General features: G+C 42.7%; 1 protein-coding gene across 11 annotated transcripts in view; it reads left to right on the forward strand.

Moving 5' to 3' along the window:
• The window catches only part of LRRC56 (leucine rich repeat containing 56), a 133,235-nt gene that overhangs the window by 104,129 nt on the left and 11,800 nt on the right, over nt 1–17,306 (forward strand). For all 11 annotated transcript variants that reach the window (XM_084630428.1, XM_084630424.1, XM_084630426.1 and 8 more), the window contains 3 exons: nt 6,735–6,831; nt 7,242–7,439; nt 16,305–16,482. In XM_084630428.1, the coding sequence (XP_084486554.1) occupies nt 6,735–6,831; nt 7,242–7,439; nt 16,305–16,482 (473 nt within the window). The remainder of the gene's footprint in view (nt 1–6,734; nt 6,832–7,241; nt 7,440–16,304; nt 16,483–17,306) is intronic.

Raw genomic sequence — 17,306 nt, forward strand, 5'->3', positions numbered from 1 at the left:
AGCTCGATGAAGCCTTATTCTCACTTAGTTTTCAGAGTCTGAGGATGATGTTGCAGAACAAGGTTAGGAACACTTGTCAAGAAAAGACTGCTCAATTCTGAAGGCGAAATGAGGATAAAATATTAGGCATTACAACAACGTAGCATTTCAGTGTAACAATAGGCTTTTGGCAACAAAAGTCTGGACCTTATTTGCCACTGCCTTGCACCAGGGCCAATCATTTGCACTAGTGCAAAGTGGGTACAAGATATTAACATATCAGAATGGGAACATTTTCCACCCACTGCATTCAAGTGTAGATGACTGTGCGAGGTGCAAGACAAAGATGAATCAGTATGCCCTAATTATATTAGCAAATATACAAAGTAAGTCTCCAATTCTGCCATCAGATCCACTTGGGTAGGTCTTTGCCCCTTCATGGAGCCCCTTTGGCTGCAAAGGGACACCACAGGGACATAAGGATATCCCCTTATCTGCTTGCTGAGTTGGGGGCTGTGTCACAGACTTAACAAAACGAGAAGTGCACACTGTTTTACAGTTTTGCGTCCTTTATAGCCATTTGAGAGAACAATGATACTGTTATGTAAACTTTCCATTTAAGCCTATGTTATTGATTTAAGTAACATACAAACTTTAAACATTTTTGCTTCTGATGTTAGAATTACCCGTACAACCAAACCATTGTATACTGACATATGGACCAGATCACTGTTATCGTTACACTCCTTAATAAATCTGTCTTGATCTCTATAGATCAGTGAGGAGATTGTTTTTTCCTAAGCAGGAAGCCAGTAACTTGGTCATTATTTTAAAATCTGTATTTAATGGTGAAAGTTGGCTGATAGCTAGCATATTCATCTTTAGGATGGCCTTCTTTAGAAATGAAAAGAATAGCCTCTAAAATGAATTTGGAAGAATATTGCATGTTAGGATTCATTAAACAAAGATATACGTGTTTAGAAAATAGTTATTGTTTGCAAATTGAGTGGCTTAGATGCTTTGTGGTTTAGGGAATGATTCTGAATAACTTCCAAATTAAACAGTACAGTGTTCCCACTGATAGACATTTAGGACCAGATTCTGCTCAAGGCTGCATTTGTGTAAGTGAGGAGTAGCTCCGTTAACATCAGTGGAGCTTCTCCATACTTACGCTGGCAAAACCGAGAGCAGAATTTTGCTTTTAAAGTCTGGTCTCCATCCAGTAGGATTTTAGTTCAAGTGAACTAATCCCCAAAGAACCAGTCTGCTGGATTAAAAGAAGAACAAGTTTTTGTTTTTCAAAATGTCATTAGTTGTTGTAAACCAAACTTGTTTTTTCCCCTCATTTCAAAGAGTGATGAGCTGTCTGGAGAATTGGATTTCACAAAAGAAATCATGAATGGTTCTGTGCAAGTTGGAAGGATGTTGCAACACCCTGACAGGAATATAGTACTGCAGTGGTAGGAACTCACTGGACAAACTTATGTGGAGAAAATTGGAGCATAGTTTTCATACTGTTATCTTTGTTCATTTTCTTAAGCCAAAATAAATGTGAAGTGCAGCTTTAAGCTCTCATGAATAGAACTCTCCAGCATTCTTCATGGCCTGTGAACATGGCAACATAAGAGGCAGTGGCTGTGTGAGTACATATTGGTTTCTTAGCACATGTTCTTTCTATATTTTTGGATAATAAAGAGCATGTTTTGGAACTCTGTTCGCGTTCCTCACACACACAAGATGAGGCCTGTGTGTGAAATGATTGCTTCTGAAAGCTGCTGGTTTGGAAACCCCTGGAAACTGTAGTCCTTTGTTCATCAAGAGAATGTACAGCATGGGAAGTGGCAGCTTCTCACACATAGCCTTGGTAGTCTGGCTCAAAGCTGACCTGGAAAAAACACTTGCGGGAATGAGAGGGTAGTTTAATCTCTATGCCCCTTCATTCCTTAGCCTTTCTGGTAATTAACATGATTTGTGGTGATTGGGACACTTATCCACTAGGAACAGAAGTGTCTCTTATTATATGTGTTTGTGTGATTGGTGCCCCCTAGAGTGGAGTACTGATCATCATCCCAGGATCAGTTTTATACTGCACATGATCTTCTATCCAACTTACCTTCATCATTCATTAGTGCTGTGCCCTACATTTCTTACCTGCCACCTCTCCTAGCTGCCAGAAACGCCTCAGCCTTTTTGTGGAACTTCATCTCTACCCAGAAATCACTTATTAGTTAGATAATCCCTGCCCCACAGAGCTGATTTAAATGGTAAGCTCTTTGGGAGAGGAACTGTCTTGTTATCTGTTTGTCCAGAGCTCTGCACAATGGAGCCCTGGTCTCTGATTTCTGCCTTTTGATGCTACTGTAATATAAATAATAATAATTAACCTCACATAGTGGTATGAAGGATCATTTTGTATCTTCAACAATCTTCATAAACACTGTTTCCCTAAAAATTGTAATCTTTTCTGGGCTTCCTCACACAAAAAATATAATGGAAATGGATTTTCCTCCTAATTTCCATCATAAATTATGATTAGAATGTAAATCTCCTCTTTTTTATTTTTATTAGGGAGGCATCAGTTGTGGCTCTGTAGTTCAGGTTCAGTTGAGCGTTGCACTTAAATATATGAACATACACACAAAATGTGATCAATACATGTGCAATATTTCCCAAGACTCGCTAACCCCCTCAAACTTGTACATTCCAAATGAAGCAGAGCTGGTTCCAGATGAGGCACGCCCATCTTTTGGAATTTCTTAACTTTTCTTGCAAATGGCCAACAAAAATGTAGAAATACTTTCAGAAATGTAGGTACATGCAGTTGTCTTGTCTGGGCCAGCTTACTCTGAGTTCAACTGCTGTTTTACCTTGCAACCTTTTAGCAACAGCATTCTCAGTGGGAATTACTGTGCGTTAATTAATCTGGGAATTTTTTTGATGCTACAAGCATGAACTTTTTTTGTTTTTTTTTGTTTTGTTTTGTTTTCAGCTGTGATCCAAAGCTTTCCAAATGCTTCTTGTGTTAGTTCAGAAATAAAATATTTGCAGATGTGCCTTGCTGTAATAGGCAATGTGACTTGACATTGTTTTTTATAGAAGTAATATAAAAATACCCTGGGACAAATTTGGAGCTGTACCACTCAGGATTCTGGGCTGTTCCAATGGCTGGCACAGCCCACGGCATAAGTTAGAGGAGCCCCATTGCTGTCTCGACTTGCAGTAGCTTCTCTGAAGCCCAGGATAGACAAAGAACAAAGTGCTCTGGCCAGTCGCCCTCCTGGTCTAGAAGATTTGCTGGCATCCCTCTACACTGGATGCTGCATGGAAGGAGTGGCATTGGGTCACTTACTTTAATCCGATGCTGCCCTTCTGTATTTCCCAGGGCCCAGTTAGCTTTGCTTTGTGGCCCCCTTAGTAAAGCCGAGCACAGAATCAGGCCCACTGATATCAAGTTGTACATCTAATAAAACTAAGCTTCTCGAACTTTATTGTTATGCATTCTTTGGTTTGAGTTAATGGTCAGCTTTGCAGCTTTGGATACTCTCAGTCAAGTTTAGCCCCATATTTCGGCATTGTATAAATACGTTTTTATAAAACGCAAAACCAAGATAAAGGTTTTAATTGGGGTTTTTTAATTTCAAAGAAATCATTTTTGTAAATCAGCAACAGTAACAAAAATTGTCTTGCTTGTGTTTGCATCCCAAACATTGCAGCATTCCACATGTGCATGTGAGCCTGAGACGCAGGCTCTGATTCCTTTGTCATGCCAGTTCTAACTACGTTAGCTTTAAAGGAGTTGCTCGCATCAAGGGCTAGCTGGATCAGAATCAGTTCCAAAAACTATAAACAGAAGCAGAACTGATATATGTATTTTTATGATGTAGCATGAACTTTGACAAGTAAGTTTGCTCATAGGTAAGAACTTTAAAAAGTAATTTTTATTTTACAGTGCCCCCTTAAGGCTGTGTCCACACTAGGAAATACACAGCCCCTAGCTACCCCCTCCCTGTACCTTGAGAGGTTTTCAAACTTTTTGAACCAAGTCCCCCACTTTGAGTTATATTTTTGGGTTGTGTCCCCCCACAGCCCAGACAGACTGGGTGGCCTGCTGAGCGAGTCAGGGGGTGGAACTGGCGCTCCCTCCCTGAACCCTGCTGTGCGGAGCTGGCTCGAGCCCCGCCAGCCCTTGCGCCCCCAAAATAGAAGTAAAACTGTGCCTGTACCCAAGGATCTTCCCCCAATCCCCCCCGGCCCGGAACCCCGCGCTCCTGCACCCAGGCCCTGGTGTTTTTATAGCATGTTGAGGGGGGCCTCAGCAAGAAAAAGTTTGAGAACTTGTGGATTAATTAACACGTTTTAATTAACACAATGTAGCATCTCACATTTGTAAACAGGGGCAATTCATGTTTACAAATGTGAGAGCGGGTCATAATTAACTCTTCGGAAGGGACTGAGATTAAACTTGACCAGCTAACACACTTTTCAAACATGACTTGTCCTTGTACACACTACAGGCAAAATTATTATTAACCTGGATAATACTGCTGGAGTGGAGCTTTGTGAGGGTGCCGGGGTCTCCTGTGTAGAGTTCACTGCAGGATCATGGCTGTAACTATGAAGTGGTGGCAGTCACTCTAAAACAGTCATGTGTGAAAAATGCACGTAAATTAATATATTGTTTTGACTCAGCATTCGGAGGAACTCTTAGGAGGCAAACATAATACCAAAAGTTATGGTTTGAAAGATACACATTAAAAGAGAAAGTACAAGACACAAACAAATGTATTTTTTTTTTGGTAAAATTTGGTAAAATATGAAGTTATGATTGTTTTCAGTCTTGTCTTTCACTGCAACATACGGAGAATTTAACAGAAATAATTTGCTTTCCACTTTAATAGTGTGAAAATGTGAATATTCTGGGTAACCATTTTACATTTACCTGGGTCTGATGATATAAGGAAAAGGAGACTTTCACACCAAAATAACACCGCCCACATTTCTCAAAGGCTGATCAGCGTGTAAATGGGTCATGAAATGAGCAATGCATTTTCTTCATGTTAGTCATAACTAACAGGTCTGAGTTTATTGGTGTGTTGCTCAGGCAGTAAGCATTGCCATGCTTGGTGGCAGCTGCTTCATTTTTACTTTGTTTCTCCCCTCCACCCTTTGCTTTTATGATTATAAATTTCAGTAAATATTGCAGTTGGTGCATTCTTGCCTCAAGGATGCCTTGAAATCAGTTTGTTTTATTCAAAAGTATGTACAGTGGAAATATTCACTGGAGAGGCTATTTACAAATGCTGGGTGGTTGTGATGGCACATTGTGACCCTTTGGGTTCAGGGGCAAACCCTTCTGGATGAACAGACCTAAGCTGGCTCCTGGAAAGAAACCTAACAATTCTGCCTCTTCTGCAGGGTCTTATTCAGTACCAGCAGGATTTAAGCAAGTAAGTTTGTTCATCAGGTTAGCTTTATGATCCTGCCAGTTAAGGAATTGTATAACCTGCTGACATCAGCAGAGATTGGTCAGTGAGTCCACAGAAAGGACTGATAGTGGAGAAGAGTGATTCTTCTGTGTCTATTGTTTACTTTATCGTTGTTGCTGTGGCCCAGATTCTCAGCTGGTGTCAAACCACTCCAGTGAAGTTAAGGCATCTATGCCAATATACATGAGGCTCTGCCTTTAACAGCAGCAGTGACACAGTAAACAATAGAGACATAAAGGAATCACTTTTCTCTGCTATCACGGAAGCCACAGGCTTTGGACTGGAGAGTGCTCTGTGGTGGTTCTTAGGTTTTGTTGTTTGCTTTGTTCTATGAAGAATCTAAAATAAACACAATGTACTAGGAAGTGGGGAAAACTTTTTTCATTAATATTGAGAGGGTGCAGTGTTTTTTCTATGGTGGGAAAAGTCTGGGGTTGGATACCGTGGTCTCTTCTGGGTTTGTCAAGCCATTGTATCTCATTTACATTTGAATGATACGCACTTGTAGCTCAATGATATAGAAGATTGATGGTGCTAAAGACCTTGGGCTTGATTTGCCGCTATTTTTGTACTTTATGTAGCTATTTATGTCTGTGCAAAGTCAATGGGACAACTCGTGCACAAAGTTAAATGTGCTTAAGTGCTTTTCTGGATTAGGGCCATAATGCTCAGAACCTTGCAGAATCAATCCCTTACTCACCTGTTGCTAGGCCTACAAGGTGGACAGATGGAATGGGGTGGATTACCATTTTCTACTGATCCAAGCAATATTATTTGTTTATCACTTCCAGTGCAAGGAGAGGAAAGGTGCCGCATAAACTGATAAAAGGCAAGAGCAGGGGGTTAAAATCAGATGTATTTATTTGGATTATGCTTATACAATATGTAGTGAAAACCACAGAAATAAATTCTTACAGAATTTGTAGCATTTATCTAATTTGCTTTGAATTATGGAAAAATCACCAAAGTATAAACTTTTGGCAGAATTTTAAATGGATTTCTTGAATTGGGAGCAGATACTGTTCCATGAGCCGTATTGTCACTGGAGATCAAAAGTGTATTTGGGAGAAAAGATTAGAATAAAATGTTCACTGTACAGCCTTAATCTCTTTCTTCATCTATGAGAGTTGCACTGTTTCTCTATGTTTCCTGCCTGTTAAGGATACAGGCTATGAGGAAACAATCAGATTTTCCAATGTGGGGGAAACAAAATGTCTTCTAAATTTCTTTTCCCATTTAAATCAGTGCTTGAATTGTTTCTCTTACAAGGGACCTTGGAAGCACGTTGTCCCATCTCCAAGTATTGTGGATGGCTCGTTGTGGGCTCACAGATTTAGATGGAATCTCTTCCTGCATCTCTTTGAAGGTAGGTAAAACTGGGTCATTTCAAATATGCTCCTACGGTCAATATCTTTAGTTAATATTTCTCTTTCTGTAATTGTACTGTCACTTTTTTTAAAGTTCTTAAAGGATTTTGATTGGGCACCTTGAGTTTGTATTTATTAATCTTTGAAGATGCTAAAGCAATTATTTTTTACTACAGCACTGTGGTCTGATCCTGAACACACTTACTTATTTCCATGATAGTCTCATTCACTTAAAATGGCATTAGCCATGATAGGAAACACTCTGCCCAAGCTAGTACCTGAGCACTCTAATTGATATTTCTAGCTCTTTGTAGTATGCAATTTCCTAAAGATTTGAAGTAAGTCAGTAAGTGGCTTAATGTAATTTGGGCAAGTCTGTGGTTTATATGTTCTGTTTACTTCTGTTGAGGAACTCTATATAGCCTATAACAATATTTCTGACCTGAGCCAAGTGAGCTTGCTGGATCATCTTGAGATTCTGGACCTGGAAGGAAACAATATTGAGGACATCAACCAGATTCAGTACCTGGGACTCTGCGGCAAACTGAATAGTCTCACAGTGGAGGGGAATCTTATTTGCCTTAAGCCAAACCCAGAGTCTTCAGAGGTAAGAACCTTGTTCAGATTTCTTGTGTTAAATTTTGCACATTTATCTTGAGTTGGTAAATCAGATATCCACAGAAATACTTCCGTTGTGGTGGTGGTGGTGGTGTTATAGTAGGTCTTTTCTTTCTCTCTTTTCTATTCTATCCCTCCTTTTCTATAGTTTTTTTTTCTTTAAACATGAACAGAGGGAAAAATAGAGGAAGTATTAGTATTAATTGACAAGGCCTTTTCCCTAATGGCTTCAGGGGAGTGTTGATATTAGTAGGAATCCCTTTCATAGTGTAGGGTAAAATAAACTAGCAAGCAAATTGTTCTGACAAGAATAAACACTTCTCCCACATGCTAGTGGACATATTTGTGCAACATTAAATCTATTACCATCTGCTGCGAACCTGCCCAAGAGTTGCTAGAGTTTAATTTCTTCCTGCTTTCTAGCCAGCCCAAACTCCTTTCACTGCTCACCAGGGAGCATGGAGCAGGCTTTTAAGTTTTTTTTTTTTTAAACCTCCATTACCTTTTAGCAAGAAAATAATATTTTCTCAGTCCCCATGTCAATCTTCACAGTGGGCGTTCCTCATTTCCATGGCCAGTGGGGCAGTCGAGATCTTTGCACTGAGCCTGGGCTTAGGACCAGCCCTCCAGAAGAACTTCCCAGAATTCTCTGCCTCCAAGCAGACTCTAGGGTACCCCTTGGAGTAGAGCTTTCAGAGGATTTTTGAAAGATTTTTAATTAACCATCTCTCAGGTTTCTTTATGGCTTTGAGGGTTTCTTCTCAAAACTGCTAAACTAAAAAAAAAAAAAATTCTTGTGGCTTTCTGAGGAGGGTTTGAAGGACAGCACCTCTCCTCCACTCAGAAATGGCAGGGACAGCGGACTGCCTGCACCCAGCTCACAGTCGGCGTATGAGTGAGGTCCACACCAAGAGAATTGAGCAGGCCACAGGAACCCAGCTCCTAGACAGCGTGTGGGCAAGGTCCAGACCAAGAAGCATGAGCAGGCTGCAGTGAAACTGGCCCCCAGATGGCATATGGGTCAGACCCACACTGAGAGAGCTGGGCAGGCCACAATTAAACCAGCTTTCAGTTGGTATGTGGGCAAGATCCACACTGAGAGATATGAGCAGGCCACAGGGAAGCCTGGCTGAACATGTGGACAAGCTACACAAAGAGTCAGCTGAACGGGCCACGTTGAAGCTCCCTTTACTGAAGCCAAGCCAGAATTAGTGGCATGGAATGAGGGGGAAAATTTTCAAAGTCCCCTGCTTTACCGCTAGGCATAGGGCACCTATTCCCACAGCTTGCATTGCAGAGCACAGATCCTGCATGTCTCCCTAAGGTGTGAAGTAGAGCCAGTGGAGACAAATGATCCCACTGGTATCAGCTGCGCCTTGCAGGTAAAACAGATTGACCTGCAAGTTCTCAGCTGCTCTGAAAGGTGTCAGCTCTTGTAGCCTTTCTGGTACCAATGGGTTATTTGTCTCCATTGGTTCCCAGTTTTTATTGGAAATGAGGTCAAAGTCTTTCAGCCAAGACACCAGTTTGCATTTTGCCCTAGTTAAATAATATTTTTTTTAATCGCTTAATATGGCCCCACCCAAGTGGTCTGTATCCTCACATTAAGGGCCAGTTACCCTCAGCATTTCTTATGGATCCTTGCAGTGCCCAAGAGGCCTCTGGAAACCAGTTAAATTATCTCTGCTCTTTGGGGACTAAACTTCTCAAACATGAGAGATCATGTGGCTGTGTCAGATAACCCTGCTGCGGTGTGTAAAAACAGCAGCCTCTTGTGCTGGGATTTCAGAAGGGTGTCAGCAATACAGTGTAACAGCATTAGTCTGTCCATTTCTCCCTTTCCTCACCTCCCTCTTTTCATAGCTTTTGGGAGAAATCCAAAACGACCATTTTAAGTTTGAGACTGCATGGTTGTTTTCTCTCATTATTACTTTCATATGGGTGTAGTAGTAAAAAGCTGACATGCCAAACCCGTTGAAAAAAACACAGAAATTGGGTTTGTTTTTGGCTTTATTGGCTTGTGAGTTGCTTGTTGGCTAGTTTTTGGCTTGTTGCTTGTTTTAGCTTGTTGCTTCTTTTTTTTTTTAACGGCTCCGGCAAGCAGAGGAGGGGGGGCAAACAGGGGCAAAGGGAGGAGAGAGTCAGGGGTGCACAGCGGGCCCACCACAGTCCCAGACTGCATGCCAGGGGGATCTAGTCACATAGAGTGTTGGGGTTCTTAGGGATTGGCTTGTTTTGGCCTTGTTTTGAAATGGGATTAGCTTGATTTTTGGCTTATTGTGAAAGTCGAGTGCTTATTTACTGCGTGAAAGTTGGCAACAGTGGTAAAAAGCATATTCTCACCAATGCAGAAGAGCAAGGCAAAGCACCCAGAGTTAGCAACACACACACGTGATTATCTGTCCATCCATATTAGATCCTTCTGTCTCTTAAATTTATGTGTTAATACAGTGATTCTGGATCATTCTTATAATCTGTTTTGTGACTTCAAGGAATTTCAAGAGGAGAGGAGACCACCAAAATAAAACTTTAAAGTGGCATGTTAAAGTGAGGGACTCTTTCAAAAAGAAGTTATCAAACTTTTTCATAGCATAGATCAGGGTCTTAATAGAGAGATTGTCTTGTGGACATGCTCATCCTCTTTGCAGTCAAAATAACCATCTCTCCTCCCTTCGTGTTTGGATTGCATAACATCCGAGTGGCAACTACAGTAATTGTATACATGCAAAAATGATATTAGAAAAGTGCTGAATGTGATGTACAGTGCATGCATTTAACAAGTTAATTCCAGTTTTAGAGATGTTGATTCCAGCAATATGCCTTTTACTTAAAATGGGGACTACCCTTGGAACAGGTAATAGCTCTAAAACTGGACTCTTTAAATCTGGAAACTTTAAATCCTCGCACTGTAGCATCTTGAAACAATCAGCGGAGTCAGCATAATTCAATCAACCAGTTGTCAGGCGCATCAGCAAGCGCTCTGGAGACCACTGGTGGTTTGTGGATGACAATTTGGGAATCACTGTTTTAGAACAGTAATCTGATAAATTGAATAAATGTATATTCTTTGAAAACTTTCTGTGTATGGAGAATAGTTATTCTGGGTTAAAACAAATGATCCACTATCATTTTCTTCAGATTGCTGTAATTGCAGGTCTTCAATTCTCAAGAGATAAACATGAGACAAACAAATTAGGTTAAATGTTAATTGTAGCACTAGTCTCCCGAGTTATTAGTGGTAGGCTAAAACCAAGATACAGTATATGTAATCAAGATGTTTTGGGAGATAGTGTATTTTCTAGGAATTGGAGCATTCCACATTGATGTTACAGAGGACCAGTAATGCATGAGGAAGACAGAAAACAAAGGGATGGTACTATGATTCCTCTGCAGGGCCTGCCTTAGGGCCGGGCAAATGGTGCTGCACCCAGGGCGCCATAACCAGGGGGGCACCACAAGGGGCTTGGGCCTCTCCTGGCTGGCTGTGGCTGGACTCCTCTCTTCTCCAGCCCCTTCCCCGGCTGGGCCAGCAGGCTTCTCCCTGACCCCGCCCCTGACCCCCTAGCCCCTTCCTCGGCCAGTTCTGCCCCAGCCCCGGGGAGCCCAGAGTGGCACGGACGGGGCCAGTTACTGGCAGCGCGGCCCACCACTCGCTGCCGCTGAGCCGAGTCCCTCCCAGCCTTTGGCCCTGTGCTGCTTGGGGGCTGGTGGGGGCTGGCCGGGCTGGGGCCAGGAGGAGCAAAACTTCCATGTGAGAGAGGGGAGGGGAGACTTTAAGTGACATGCGCTGAGTGTCTCTCAAACTTCCCTAACACACACACACAGACTCTCACTCCCCAACACACACACTATCTCTCACATAATCCCCCAACACACAGTCACACACACACGGTCTCTCTCACACACAGACTGGCTCTTACAGTCCCCCAACACAGATTGTCACACACACACACAGAGTCTCACACTCCCCAACACACACTCTGGCACACAATCCCCCAACACGTAGTCTCACACACACACACACACACTGGCTCTCTCTCTGGCTCTCTTTCACACACTAGCTCTCTCTCACACACACACACACACTTGTATTACTGTTGTTGTTATTACTGCTTGGTACTTCCTGTCAAAATGCTCATGATGAGCAAGGAGTGGCTAGGGGCTGCAGGAGGGCCAGGGGCTCTGGCAAGATGCAGCCCCCATGTGACAGCGCAAAGCCTGCTGTGAGCTGCAGGCCAAGCGCCAGGCACTACAAGCCACCGCAGCAGCACAGAAGTAAGTGTGGCAATACACCACATACCTTGCCACCCTTACTTCTGCGCTTATGCTGACAGTGGCCTAGGAATTTGCTAGTTGTAGCAGTTACTCATTGTGATGTTATCTGAGTAAAACATGACCATGTAGATCATTCTTGCAACCACTGTTATATATTTGCAACAGATCTTGTACAAGATGTGGCATTAAGATGTCTATGAAAAGGTTATGATTTGCTGAATACGTTTATGCTATTTGTATGCATGTATCATTTTTGTATTTGAAATTATGAGTATTGTCTCTATACCTGTATTTCAATGTTTGCTTCTGGGGTAATGCCCACAAGGTAGTTAGCCAGCACATCTTGAAGGGACTAGTCAAAGTAGGAAGAACGAGGAGTACTTGTGGCACTTTAGAAACTAACAAATTTATTTGAGCATGAAAGCTTATGTGCAAATACATTTGTTAGTCTCTAAGGTACCACAGGTTCTTTCTTTCCTCGTTCTTTCTGCTGATACAGACTAACACAGCTACCACTCTGAAACTAGTCAAAGTAAATGGCTCATCAGGGGACACATAACTCACAACGGACCATGGAAGATGCCCATCTACATTGAATGGACTTTCCTGTGGACATTCCATATGAAGTATAGGTAATGGCCTGGAGGTGATTGTGGGGGGAAGCCCAGGGAACCCTTAGGAGCCAGGGGTGATGAGGGGAGGAGGGGCGCCAAAATACAAGTCTGCCCAGGGCACCATTTTCACTAAGGCCGGCCCTGTTCCTCTGTATCACGTGCCATATAACTTCCCCGTTTACTCTAAACCATTCATGTCCACAGAATTAATTTGTGTAGGAATTTAAGCTTGAAAGCTTAGATAGCATCCCTAAAAGCTCAGTCATGTAGTGTAAGTGTGGGTATTTCAACCCATGCATATAATAATCGTGAAGATTTGTATCACTTTCTTATGTTTAATTATTGGCTTGATCACATCTGTCACTGAAGGCACCAGCACAGTGTAGTGTTTTAATTGTCATGTTTTTTCTTTTCAGAGATCCAGTAGGCTGTACCTTAACAAATTGCTCTACATTTGTTTTCCTTCTTTGTACTTTCAGAGGTGTACTTCAGAGGCAGATACTGTAACTATTTATAATTGAAATGTTTGTTATTGACATTTCATTCCTTGCTGGAGACGTGATTAGAAGACGTGATCAGAATCAAAAGTCTCCACAAAAAGAAATCCGTGCCTGCTTCTAGTGGAAAGATCATGTCTTCTTGCTTGTTTTTACTCCCATAGAAATAAGACAGTGCAGTTTCTGTCACTTCATAGTTGTAGTACTATCAGAACCTACACAATAGGTACTAGAGTTATAAGGAGTTCATATCGCCCATCGCCAAATGTAGTAACATATTCAGAAGACATAATTATCACTTGGTGTCTTCAGTCCTTAAAAACCACTTGTGATAGGGTCATGCCATGACTGCTCTTGACCTGTTTAGGTGATGAAACCAGGAACTGATCAGTATTATAATATGCTGAAGTGCAATGTGTTTTTGGAAGTAGAGTACGCAGACAGAGTATGTTGCACACAAGACACATTCTCACACAAGTTTTGCAAAATGGGATCTCTTACGTAATTGCTAGCTAAGACTTTACAATCCAGAGATCTTATTGCATGCATGTCTTTCTGTCAGTCATTGCATAACAAGTGCATCAGTTACTGGGATAGCTAGATTTAAAGAAAAATATAAGAATTTAAGAAGATTCATTGCTGTCCACATATGGACCATCTTCTCTGCCTCTCGCTTGGTTGGATTTTACTTCTTTGGGTCATTCTAGAAGACAGATTAATCAGCCATTTGTTGCCTCTACTGATGGGAGGCCTCCTCAGAGAGACATGTCTTCCACCATGCTCTAAAAGAGGCAACTCACAAATTCACTCTAACCCCTCAGTGGGGAGTTCCACAGCTCTGAGGCCATCACAAAACCCATTCTAACCTCCATTCCTGAGAATTTCACCCTGGGCTCTGTCAGTTGCTTTGTTCCTATTAATGCTTTTGCCAACTGACTGAGATATAGAAAATTCAGCTGGGAAATAGAAAAAATAGAGGTGGACTTACATTTATGTTCCCTGGTTGGGCAAGTCTAACCTTTCAAGCTGCATGCATGCTGTACCCCATAGTACAACCTCAGTAAGAGTATGTGTATTTTTTTTATTTACAAAATGATTAACTAGATTTACTGCTCTTTCTTCGGGCTCCCTGTTTGCTTTGTGTAATTTGATTTTCAGATGACCTCATCTTCCTCTGTCATCTAAACCAAAAGCAACAACCTGATGATACATACTGTAGCCCCTATTACAGCTGCTGTTTGCAGTATTGCCGTGTGAGTGTAATATGATGCATCATCTCTCAAACAGAACAGCACTATAAATTGTAAACCTATAGCCAGCGCCCTGTACAAAGTTCATGTGCTACGTGAAGGGATGATGATTGGTTAAGGCTGTTCCTAAATTAAGATTAAAGAGTCAGTTAGTCAGGTCAGTGTCTGCCTCTTCTTAGCAGCAGCCAGCAAATATATGCTTTATTTGACAAATGCCCTCTGCCGGTCAGTGTGGTGTTTTGTGGGAAGGGAATGGACAGTTGTTATACATACTGCTGCTACAGAAAGATTTCTTTGTGTGACAACATTACTGGTGGGCAAGGACTTGGCTGACTGGGAATTGGTGGTATAACATGTAACATTGTGAAAGACAAAAACTCTATCAGGACCAAATGAGTGACTTACAGGTAAGACTACGTTTTAGTCATGGGTATTTTTAGTAAAAGTCATGGACAGGTCACGGGCACTAAACAAAAATTCACGGCCTGTGACCTGTCCATGACTTTTACTATATACCCCTGACTAAAACTTGGGGGGGCTGCCTGGGGGTGCCCCGGGAGCTGGGGAGGGAGAGTGGGTGGCGGCATGCAGCCTGCGACCCCCGCTGGTGCTGGGGAGGGGTTGGTGGCTCCCTACCTGGTTCCATGCCACGCACACACACACACCCCGCAGCAGCGGCAGAGTTTGGGTGTGGGAGGGTGCAGGGGGTTGGTGGCACAGGACAGGGTGAGATGGGCTCTGGGCAGCGCTTACCTGGGGGCTCCCTGGAAGCAGCGACATCCTCCTCGATCAGCTGCTAGTCGGAGGTGTGGCCAGGCAGCTCTGTGTGCTGCCTCCACCCAGGGTACCACCCCCGCAGCTCCCCGTGGCCTGAGACTGCCCCAGCAGCAGCCGGTGCGACTTGCGCAGGGGCTGTCTGAGCTGCCCTCAGGCCAGGCGCACCGGCTGCTGCAGGAGTCACAGAGGTCATGTAAAGTCACGGAATCCATGACTTCCGTGACCTCCATGACAAACTCACAGCCTCACTTATAGATCGATGTTAACATTCAGATGAGCCATCCCCTCACACTCCATCACCAGGACAATCTTGCTTTGTGCTCTCTTTAAACTGCTAGTGTATTTGAGACAGTCAAACATTGTCTGCTGCCTTCTTGAACCTAATTTTTTTTAACCGGTGTTGCAAAATGCATGTTCCAACCCACCTGTACACCTCACTACATTTTCCCAAAGCTGAGATGCCATGTACAGACGTCTTTGTGGTGTCCTAATCTATTAGAAATGCCCAATATTCACCAGGAGATTCAGAACCATAGTGAAATAACCACTGTATGTAACCCTAAACTCTTCTCTCCTACGATTCGTAATTCCTCCATCATTGCGATGTGCACATGGACCATTTCAGATATAATCCAAAATGCTGATGTATTACTCCAGAAGAAGCTGTGCCCCTCAACATGTGTCATAACCAGCATGTGCGCATGGGAGGGAACATTCCAAAGTCTCAGAAAAGAAACCTCGATACAGTTCCTTTTAGCCTTTGTGCATCTGTCCTTGGCATGCGTCCTCTTGCAGAAAAAGGGCTTAGGTTTAAATTGAGTCATCTCCTCTCATATACAAAAGCACTCACAGTGCCTCCCCGGGCTGCATATGCACCTGGCTTACAGTTCTGCTGAATGTCCCAATCTAGCTCTGAGAGGTTTGCTCTAGCTCTGAGAGGTTTGCTCCTTATTGGTCCATCAGACACTGGGTTTGGCAGCCTTCTGGCCCAGGCATATCTTTTTAGTCACACTATGGCCTGAAGTTGATGCTGCAACCAGAGACGTCCAAAAGTAGCAGGGGGGGGCCTCTGGGTTGAGTGTGTCCAATCTTCCCATGGAGAGCAGTGTATTGTTTGCAGTTTTGTACAGCACCCAGATGCTATGGTAATAGGTGCTGAGGTAATTGACTAAATACATTGCAAATTCGCCTTTTATTTTGTGCAGCTTGTGTTGTCAATACATCAGCAGCTTGAGCAGCAGTTCCATCAGAGAGAAGCATAGTGAGATTTGAAAAGTCTGGTTACATTTCTGTTTATTCTTTGAGGTGGGTTGGTTTGCCCCTTCAAAGCATTCTTCAAACTATCCAGCATTCATACAAAGTGAACAGCTCCGCATTGCTCGTAGTAGTCCAGTTTCTCTTGAACAATCTGTTAAAATGACCACATTCTCAATTCTTTCAGGTGCCAGATTATAACTACAGAGCTGAAGTGAAAAAACACATCCCTCACTTAAAGTATTTGGATGAAATACTAGCAAATCAAATCACCATCCCTCCCTCTAGGAAGATGAACAAGGACTGGCTAATTGTCAAGGAGTCCATTAAGGAGGGCAGTTTAGCCAAAGACATTTCTCAGTTTGGTATGTCAAATTTCTCACCATTTATTGGTGCTGATGTGTAAGAAAGAAAGAGTGCAGCTGGACTCTAAGATCCCAAGTTGAGCTTTCAGGGCTGGGAGGAAGGAAACTCAATCTCTTCACTTGGAAACTGAGCAGATTGGCTATGGAATTCACTGTGGGACAATAAAGATGGAACTTCCCCGTGCCATTTTCATGGTCATTCTTTGAAATGTAACTGAAATTTCAAACTTATGGCCAGAACCTCCACCACTTTGAGGCTGCTTTGTGCTACTCTTAACCAGCCAGTGGAGGATTCTTCCCTCCTGCATTGGGGAATCCTTCGGTACTCTAAGGATGCCATATTGGCTGCTATGCCATTGAGTCTGGTGAATGGCTAGGAGAAATGGAGAATGGCTAGAATGCCTCTGCTCTCCGGTGATTGTCCAAATGTGGCTATGAAACAATGTAATTTAGAGTAATTTAGAGCAGCCCTGATGCTAGCCCCAGGATCAGAGAAATGTAAAAGTGGCTTAAACCACCCAGCATGTCTCATCTGCAGCTGAGGTTCTAGCCCTTAGTATTCTTCTTGTATGTATGCTTTGAACTGAGCAATTCAAGTGAAATCTTGGAAATGAATGTGGTAAACAGTGTGATGGCTCATAAATAGTGACCCATGTAACTACATGACAGTACATTGTTTGGCAAAACTGGTTCATAAGAATGACCATACTGCATCAGACCAATGGTCCATCTATCCCCGTATCCTGTCTTCTGACAGTGGCGAATGCCAGATGCGTCAGAGGGAATGAATAGAAAAGGCAACTATGGAGCGATCCATCTTCTGT

The sequence above is a fragment of the Lepidochelys olivacea genome (genome assembly GCF_965140295.1).
Source record: "Lepidochelys olivacea isolate rLepOli2 genome assembly, chromosome: 6".
NCBI classification, from domain to species: Eukaryota; Metazoa; Chordata; order Testudines; family Cheloniidae; genus Lepidochelys; species Lepidochelys olivacea.